This window comes from Mercenaria mercenaria, chromosome 4 (genome assembly GCF_021730395.1).
Source record: "Mercenaria mercenaria strain notata chromosome 4, MADL_Memer_1, whole genome shotgun sequence".
Lineage (NCBI taxonomy): Eukaryota > Metazoa > Mollusca > Bivalvia > Venerida > Veneridae > Mercenaria > Mercenaria mercenaria.
The window spans coordinates 80,160,896-80,171,077 of record NC_069364.1 but is presented as its reverse complement, the minus strand read 5'-3'; the positions used below and the strand labels follow the sequence as shown (position 1 = coordinate 80,171,077).

The following is a 10,182-nucleotide window of genomic DNA, read 5'->3' as shown; positions in this document are numbered from 1 at the left end:
TTTCTTCACTATGGCCTTTTTTGTGAATTTAAGAAAGGGCAATAATTCTAGAAGAAAATAGCCACAAGAAAAAGTTCATTATTTATGGTCATCTTTACATGTAAGTCCGTTATCTGAGAAACTTTCAATCATATCCTTGCAATTGTGTTTGAGGAGTTGGACAAACATTTTTTTCTCTATATTCTACATAGCAAAACTTTCAAAGGGCTATAACTCTGGTAAAAAGTCACAGCAAAAGTCCCTCCCTTTATGGCCCACTACACATCAAAGCTTGTTCATCTGTGAAAGTTTAAAGTAAATCAGACTAATAGTGTGGGAGGAGTTGGACACACAAGATTTTTCTCTATAGCCTTTATAACAAAACTAACCAAGAGCCATAACAGCGGTAAAATAGTCAAAGAAAAAAATCTTCTTTACGGTCATTTGCACATCAAGCTTGTTCATTTGTAAAAGACTGAAGCAAATCAGGCAAAAGCAAAAATTGTAGGAGGAGTTGGAGACGCGAGATTTTGGGATGTATCACGGACGTACACACAGTAGCAACGCTATACACGCCCCCCCCCCCCCTACACACAACCACCACACACACACACCTCCTTTAATATAAGATTATTTAAAAAGCGGTCTGCTCCTTTCAGTTTAATTTCTAGTTTACATTTACTAGAATACCAATCTGAGCTTATGTATTATCAGCGTTCTGGAGTAAAGAAGTATGGAGAAGGGAGAAGGACTAAAACAATACCCCAGTAATCATTGTATTGTGTACGACATTTCAATTACGTAAGAGTAATGAAGTGAAAAAAAAGACATTTTATGCAAGATTCATTCCAATTTTAACTTTTTATAGTCCGGAAACTTGTCACAACCTGTCCATTGTATAATGATCCAGTCAGAAAACCAAGTTGGCAGGTAGTCATAGTAACGCGCCAAAGTCTGAAAATAAAAAAATACCGTGTTATTTCATGCGTAGCTTTCTTTGTGCTTGTATGTATCTATAGTTCGGCTATTAAGTGATGCTATCTTTACATTATACATTTGAGTATTTACTGAATGCTTGAACACATTTTGTTGAAAAATAAATTAACCTTGTATTTTTCATCTCATCTGTAGACTGCTGTCTTATATTGAAATGATGTTTTGGAATTGAGTTGTCCTGACTTTTTTTTGGAAAAAAACGAGTGGGAAATGCTAACAATATTGTCAACTAGACTTCAAACCAATCACTCCCAAGAAGTTCACTGAAATCCGGTTAAGGCTTTTTTGAAAAGCGTAGACAAGAATCTGTATAAAATCAAAGAGTCACAACCAAGTTAAAATCAATTAACCGTAAAACCCGTACTATATGCACAACAAGGTTTGGTTATTCATAGAACATTTCAATGAAATCACACCTATAGTCTAGGAGAAGAAGTAGTCTTGAGAAATTCTATTCACAAATGAAATCTTTAAACGAGGGTGTAACCCTGCAAAAATCCGAATGGAAGATGACGACGATATGCAAAATTAGTGAAATGTCATAGAAATCCGGCCAGGGTGTTTTGAGAACAAGCGTGGACTATCTAAAGACGGACGTACTGACATATAGACAGACATATAGAATGGCAGACAAAGAGACGGCGAAGGCAAAAACGACATAGGGAGACATTATTCTGTCTGATGTGTAATATACGTACAGTGTGCGGGTCAAACCATCCTCCGCCATCTATCAGATAACGCGTATGGGGACGTGTACTAACAATAGCGTCTTCTAATGCGTCTATAACTGGTTTTGTTGTGGTTGCGCTCCCACTAAGCCCACTTTCCTGTTTGGCAATTTCAGCGTCGATGTATTTCCTGCCGTATGTTTTACGAACGTCCTCAGACGCTGCTTGCCACATTTCGTCCGCCTCCTCTCTGTATCTTTTGAACTGTAAACAAGGGCATAAGTAATATATAAATATTTACTCTATTGCATGAAAGTGTGAATGACTGGCAGCCATTCTACTTGCATTATTTTTAAGTTGCTGTTCGTCCTCAGTCTGTTCGTGTATTTATGCGTACATGTAAATATGTACATACTCATACATACACAGCTGTAAGGTTACTGTGAAAGTGGGTCTTGTCGTTTAGATGTGATTTTTTCCTATTGGAGATTTATCCTTGTTCTTGTTAAGATTTTGAAGCTCTTGATAAACATCCTGGTGTGAAATTTCCCACACGATTTTTGTTGAATAAATGTGTCATTATATCGAAATCGATGACAAAAATAGAATCTTCGTACAATGATTTTTACATAATGACTGGCGTGTCTATATTCTAAAGGTGGACAGAATGTTCCGAAAATAAAATAAGAATTAAGAAAACTGAATCTTTTATTTCTTACTCGTTAGTCCTCTTACAATAGCAAGTTTTGTGTAATTGAACAAAAATACTATATTCTGCTTATAAGGAAGTATCTGGAGTAAATGAGCGAACATCATTGGTAAGTCTATGAACAAGTGATATACCTAGCAGATGAAGACATTAGCACTTGATAATTGTTGAATTGTAAGTATGTTACCGTTCATTGCCGTTCATTTTCTTCAGTTAATTAAGGAAACTTCAAAATGAACAAAAAAATACCACAATTCAGCGCAAAAAAAAATGAAAGGAGCAAAATCGCATAACACAAAAAAATCATTTATATAGCAATATAGACAACTTCCCCCAGAAAGATGTTACTTTAATATTGCCAGATTATTTGTCAGAATGCCAAACTATCCTTACAACATGTTCGTTTTGACATGCAGTAGCTGTGCCGAAAGCTCCAGGTTCGATAATGGACACCTGCACACCAAACTTAAGCATCTCCAGACGAAGACTGTCCGCCATAGTCTCCAGTCCATGCTTCGTTACATGATAAGCCGAGTCTGCAGGAAATGGAAACCGACCCTTCACACTTGACACAATCACAGCTCTTCCTAAAAGATAGCAAGGTAGTATTCAGTTAACAACGGTCTACTTTCTTCGATACGCACCTTACCATATTTCAGGCTCCATGCCACCTTTTTAATTCAGCAGTACAGCCACATAGAGAAAAAAGACCTGACGCTGTTTCTATAGATTCTAAAAATAATAAATTATATCCGTTCAAATGTATACGACATATTTATTTATTTGAAAAATAATTGTTACCGCTCAGACTTTTTTCAGCGATATACTGATTCCCAAAAATCTGTTTCAAGAAACGACGATTTTTCATATCTTTTGTACAGCCAATAACAGCATATTATGCAGTTTCTAAATCTTGTGCTAAAAGCTTACATCATACAGAGAAATATATTGCCATTATTGTGTATTTTTTTTATAAGTTCCTTCTAACTCTCGCCAAGATGCTGTATCATGACTACAGTATCAATGCAAGACCATTTTCATCGGAAATAGTAAAATTGTTTTTAAGATTCCACATTACTTCTTATTTTTACAGCCAGGTCTTGTCTAAGTTATATATCGGATTTTTTTTTGCCGTTGTAATAAGAATGATCGAAATTGACTACTTTCTTACCTTTATTTTTACGAACCAGGTACATGAAATTTCTAATCGTCCGTATAGCACCGAAATAATTCACATTCATAATCTTTTTGTACAAGTTGACCGTACATAATTCAACATCGCCCATTACGTTGAAACCAGCGTTACTCACAATAGCCCACAATCCTAAATAGAAATGGATAAACCAATATCATCTTCAATGAATCAGAATAAAACATGGAAAAATTCAGAGAATTTTAAATTACTCCTTTTTTAAACATCAACGGAGTTGCAGGGAAGTGAAAACTGAAGGCATTTCTTACGATATGTTAGAACAGCTGGTTATTCTTGCAAAAACTACCGGTGTTGGTTAAAACGGCTCAAAAGCCTCAAATGGTAATAGTTTTACTACATCGAATACCGCATACCAAACACAGATTTATACTAACAAATAAATTTAATAAATCATTGTTAGTATAAATCAACAACAGAATTTTCAGTTTTAAAACTTTTAACATTATCTAAAACAAAAACAGTCTGCTTATTTAAAGGTTACACAACCAAAAAGTTTTTATTAGAAAATGAGGATATTCTGTTAACAACTATGCTTAATTTAGAATCAAATTAACAAACCGCTTTCCGGCAGATGTTTCACCACATAATCATGGGCTGCTTCCACGCTTTCATCGGACCCAACATCCAGTGAAACCACATGTAAACGCTTTGAAGACGCTGCTTTCAGTTTCCTCGCCCCCTCACCTTCTGGGTGCAGACATCCAGCGAATACAGTAAACTGGAGACTGTCAAGTCGCCTAGCGAGATCATGTCCAAACCCTGTTCATACACAAGAGTATAATTTAATGCTTCCCCTGCTGCGTAAGATCTACACAACACAGTTATGTACATATGAGCCGTGCCATGGGAAAACCAACATAGTGGGTTTGCGACCAGCATGGCTCCAAACCAGCCTGCGCATCCGCGCAGTCTGGTCAGGATCCATGCTGTTCGCTTTTAAAGCCTACTGCAATTAGAGAAACCGTTAGCGAACAGCATGGATTCTGACCAGACTGCGCGGATGCGCAGGCTGGTCTGGATCCATGCTGGTCGCAAAGCCACTATGTTGGTTTTTTCAAGGCACGGCTTATATTATTGTATATATACTTATTTCTTATTGACTGACAACTCTAATTAGTACAACTTTAACACTCAAACCCTTTGCCGGGAGGGATTTCACGTGTCCGTATCAAATTGAAACGTAGACTTATAATAACGGCAAAAAATGACGTTTGCCATAACTTTGATACTGATAAAATATTGTTAAATTTGTAAAATCCATATCTACTTAAAGTTACACGACCATCCCTTAACTTAATTTTTAACATCCTTTCAAGTTATGAGAATGCTTCCAGCCAAATGTGGTTGAACTCCCTCCGGCGGATAATTCAGTAACGAAATGTAACCAATAACCTATAAGCGGTCCTGACCCATCACATGTAAAACTAGAACTTTTTCTACACAGCAAAAGCAAAATGTTTTCCTTTAGCATAAGTATTATAAGAAGACATGAGGACTAAGGAAAATACAGATAAGACGCAGATTGTAAGTGAATGTATTCTCTTGACGTTTGAATGAATTGAAAGAAGAATGGAACATGGTACGTCACTGTTAACTGAGAAAGAAATCCGTAAAAGGTTATAAACGACCTAACCAAACTGGACACTAGACACACAATTAGACCTTGAAGTGGTCTGAATTTATTTCGATGACAAATGTAGGAGTTATATCTGAATAAAACGCACTAACTTTTCCAAGTTCTATACTGTAGGACAAACACATCACTCAGTGACGATCGAAGGTAATCCTGGCTGTTCTCTATTAAGAATTTAGGTCAAGCTCATGTCTTTAATATCGGACAGAGGATATAGACTGGCCCAGTACACTACATTGAATCAATAAATATGTATAAAAGATATATCATAGTATACGAGTTAGTCAAAGTGTATGTATATATAAGTTGTAGGGTTTCGTTCCTCGACCGTAAATAAGTTCGCTATTAAGGTTATAACTAATAGGTTATGATAAGAATGTTTGGATCATGTACTTACACAAACGTGTGAACTAAGCCAAATGTTTACTGAAGTGAGATATGAATTATAATTACTACCATTACATTGAGTGGAGATCTCACATTATCAAGTTTTTCCCTACTGACTGCTGTCTGGCATGATTGTTTATTTAATCTAATTAATTGTCTGTTCTAATCAAAATGTTTTGCGCTCAGTAATAAAGACGAAAGTGAAACCTATACATGTATATGTTCTGTCATAATGTTTTTTATTTGTATCATTTCATGAAAATGATAGTTCTGTCAAAAAACCAGTAGATGCCATATTGTACCATTCGATACAATAGCTTTATAAACTTTACTGTAATCACTTCCACATGCTTCTTGTTGGACTAGGTGACTTAATTATAGGCCCGCTTTGCCGTGCGCTTGCATAAATATTTGCTTGCACATGTCACTACGTTAAAATAGTTTCTTACTTGGTTACATATGTACGTATATAGAACTTACTTTATACGAAACCTAGATTATAATGAGTCATGTACCTCACCTGTATCGCATCCTGTGATAAAAATGCCCTGGTGTTTATTTTCTATTGTTCCGGTAGATTTCTTACGAATAACTTTCAAGCATATGTAAAGGAAAAACACACATATTAAGTATGCATAAACCGATGCACTAACCACAGAATAAATTAAAACACAAAACGTTATAAAATATGTAAACTCAACGAGTTTAAGATCGATTAAATCCAAAACAGCCATCGTTTCAGTCAGACATCTCACTTAGCTTTACAGCGAAAGAGGTTAAACTAATTCAATCGTGTCCGAGGTGAAGATAACCATAATTGGAAATTGCGCACAGATAGTTAAAACAGAGATAGAAAGAAAGTATATATTGTATGAGGATGTTGTTACTTATCTATACTCATGGTTAGATTGAAAAAAAAATCAATAACTTCAACAGCTTTTCAGAGCGTGACTATGTATTTTAAACTTTATCAATACCTTCAACAGCTTTTAAGAGTGTGACTATGAAAATACATTTTAAATAGACAATTGATATATGCTCCTCGAATATACGATGCTAATATTACACATTGTGTATGGTTATCGAACATGTCACGTTTGTGAATAACAAATTTGTGGTTTAAACACAAATACACTACAGTGTTTTCTCGATATTCAATCAAATCAATCAAATCAAATTACCCGAAGTGTCTCATTTCTTTACTTGATATAATGTCATATTGCAGTAATCATGTATAAAATATTATGCAATAATCCTTTTTTAAAGAGCAAAACTTCCGTCTCGATAAAATTACTTGTTTTTGCCTTGATTATACTGATTTCAATTTGTATGTAATATGTAAAGCGAGTCGGAAATGCAGTCGTTCTGTTGTACATTTCTGTTGAACTACATTAAAAGCACTTTTTGAATTCAAAACGACCGAATTATAAATGACAGCTAAGAAGCTGTGGGTTACGTTCTATAAGAAAATCCTTTGGAAGTATATAATACAATAAAGCGAAATGATGGTAGTTTCGAATGCCCATTTCGCACCACCACTTTTATAATATCAAACTGACGTAAAGCCGATACATTGTAATATATCCACCCATCGTCAGATTTCAATATTGAGCCGATGCTATGCTAACTTTATACAAGTCTAATAATGTTTCCTACAACAAGTCCGATAGTGGACCAATATTAAAACCACGTAGGACTATATCTATTTCCCAATGTATTTTGTGTTGTATTTGTTGGGTTTAACGTCGCACCGACACAATTAGAGGTCATAATCATAATATGGCGACTTTCCATCTTTGATGGTGCAGGAAAACCCCAGGTGCTCCTCCATGCATTATTTCATCACGAGCAGGCACCTTGGTAGAACCACCGGCCTTCCGTAAGCCAGCTGGCTGGCTTCCTCACATGAATAATTCAACGCCCCGAAGAGGACTCGAACCCACATTGGTGGGGGGCGAGTGATTCAAAGTCAGCGACCTGAACCACTCGACCACGGAGGCCCCTTTTCCCAGTGTAAGACAGACAAGGCAGTCTTAAAGACAGCTAAATCCCCCGCCACTGCTATGGATAGTGAAAGGGTAAACCCTTGACCTTTAGCTGTGACCTGGACCTTGAACTGACATGGCTGACTCATGAATTCTGCGCAACGTCTTGATGAGGTGATCATTTGAGCCAAGTTTCATGAAAGTCCTTCAAGGGGTTTAAGAGATACAGAGCTCAAACCTTTGACCTTGAGTTGTGACCTTGACCTTGAGTTGACATGGCTAACTCATGAGTTCTTGATGAGGTGATCATTTGACCTAAGTTTGATGAAAATCCTTCAAGGGGTTTAGGAGATACAGAATGGACACAAAATGGAAGGCTCAAACCTTTGACCCTAAGTTGTGACCTTGACCTTGAGCCGGCATAGCTGACTCATAAGTTCTGCATATAGTTTTGATGAGGTGATCATTTGACCCAAGTTTCATATGAATCCTTCAAGAGAATTAGGAGATACAGAGCAGACACAAAATGGAAGGCTCAAACCTTTGACCCTAAGTTGTGACCTTGACCTTGAGCCGGCATAGCTGACTCATAAGTTCTGCACATAGTTTTGATGAGGTGATCATTTGACCCAAGTTTCATATGAATCCTTCAAGAGAATTAGGAGATACAGAGCAGACACAAAATGGAAGACCTTCAGTTATGACCTTGACCCTGAGTCCGCATGGCTGACTCATAAGTTCTGCACATCGCCTTGATGAGATGATCATTTGACCTAAGTTTGATGAAAATCCTTCAAGAGGTTTAAGAGATATAGAGCGGACACAAAAAAGAAGGCTCAAACATTTCACCCTAAGTTGTGACCTTGACCTTGAGCAAACATGGCTGACTCATGGGTTCTGCACATTGTCTTGATGAGTAGATCATTTGACCCAAGTTTTATAAAATTCCTTCAAGGGGTTTAGGAGATATAGAGCGGACACAAAATAGAAGGCTCAAACCTTTGACCTTGAGTTGTGACCTTGACCTTGAGCCGACAAGGCTGGCTCATGGGTTCTGCACATTGTCTTGATGAGGTGATCATTTGACCCAAGTTTCATGAAAATCCTTCTAGGGGTTCAGGAAACATGGAGCGGACACGAAAGTGTTACGGACAGACGGAAGGACGGACGGAAGGACAGACGGAAGGACGGACGGAGACCATTCCTATAACCCCCACCACTTGTGACGGGGGATTAAAAACGGAGGTACTATATAGGCTCTATGTTGTTGTTGTTTTTAATACGTCCAATATCGGCTTAATTTATTTTGTAATACGTGACTGATGTTAATATTTCCAAAAGCCGATACTGAGCTAATATTGAAATCTGATAATGGACCGATTTTGATATGTAATGTTTGGTGGGTCATTATTAGAAAAAAAGGACGAAACAACATGAAATTTATATTCGATGAAGATTTCCATCATCATCATCTCTAGAAATTGGTTCACTCTGTTAAAAGTATACTCCTGATTTAAAGGTCCATTACTAAGGGAAAGTGAGTTGGCAATTTTTTTCATAGCCTGTGCATAGACTTCTGCAAGACACTAAATAATGAAGATTGGCAGGTCAAAATTTACAGAAGGTCTTTGGAACTCAAAGAAATGTATGTGTATTATGTTGAAATTTCAATGAATCGACAGAATGACCCCCCCCCCCCCCCCCCCCCCCCCCCCCCCAGGTCTTTTTAACTTTCTTCATATTTCATAGAAAAATAGTTGTACATATACTGCGATTTATTTCGAATTTCTACATACCAACTTTCATTTTCCAATAAAATGAAATAGTTTCTGTGCTTTTTAAAAGAAATTAAAATGTTCACTTTCCTTAGTATTGGACCTTTAAGTAAAATACTGTACATGCGCATGAGAAGGGGATGACTATTTCATCCAAATGTATGTCTTTGTACATGGTTTAAAAATGATAAAACGAGGTTTGATGTCTAGAATTGGTGGTAGTGGGCCATATTAACCTTCGAACCCTTCGAAGCTAACATTGATTTTCAGCAATTTGGTAGTCCTGTTGGTTATGGATTCTGATAGATCTGGAACGACGTACATGAAAATCTTGTATAACACTAACAATAATATGTCTAACTGTGTACAACTCACTGTACATGGCACATGTGTCTGTACCGTGTCCTGCTAGTTCGCGGATCATATTTGAGACTGGGTTATTTTCGCTTTATCATTTTGAAGCATCTTCTCTAACGTGTGGACGTGGCTGTCGATATAGGGGAACATACTAGGAGGACCATACGTTGATAATACTCCACTGCGGGACGGACATATGTCTTTTAGCCTGTTTGTTTTTGCGGAAGAATGCCATGGTTGAATTATCTTGTTTATTGTGTGTATTATCTATTTATATGAGTTTTCAGGGATATCGGATGTGATTGTGACTCCGACGAATTTAAAATTGATAAAAAAGAACGACTCATGTTTCCCGTGCAATCTTGCAAAGAATCAATATTGTGTCGAAGCTGTCGATGGAAATACGTGACCGGGTGGTTAAGGTCGCTGACATCTTATTACTTGCCCCTCACCTCTTTGAGATTGAAACCCATTTTGAGA

General features: G+C 37.0%; 1 protein-coding gene across 1 annotated transcript; it reads right to left on the bottom strand.

Annotated features, from left to right (window-relative positions):
- Positions 1–741: 741 nt before the first annotated feature.
- Positions 742–6,464, bottom strand: LOC123552266 (D-beta-hydroxybutyrate dehydrogenase, mitochondrial-like). The gene is made up of 6 exons (XM_045341784.2): positions 6,106–6,464; positions 4,124–4,324; positions 3,524–3,676; positions 2,746–2,939; positions 1,674–1,907; positions 742–933 (listed from the first exon to the last, which is right to left on the bottom strand). The coding sequence occupies exons 1-6, from the start codon at positions 6,317–6,319 to the stop codon at positions 823–825; spliced, it is 1,107 nt and encodes a 368-aa protein (XP_045197719.2). The 5' UTR covers positions 6,320–6,464; the 3' UTR covers positions 742–822.
- Positions 6,465–10,182: the final 3,718 nt, after the last annotated feature.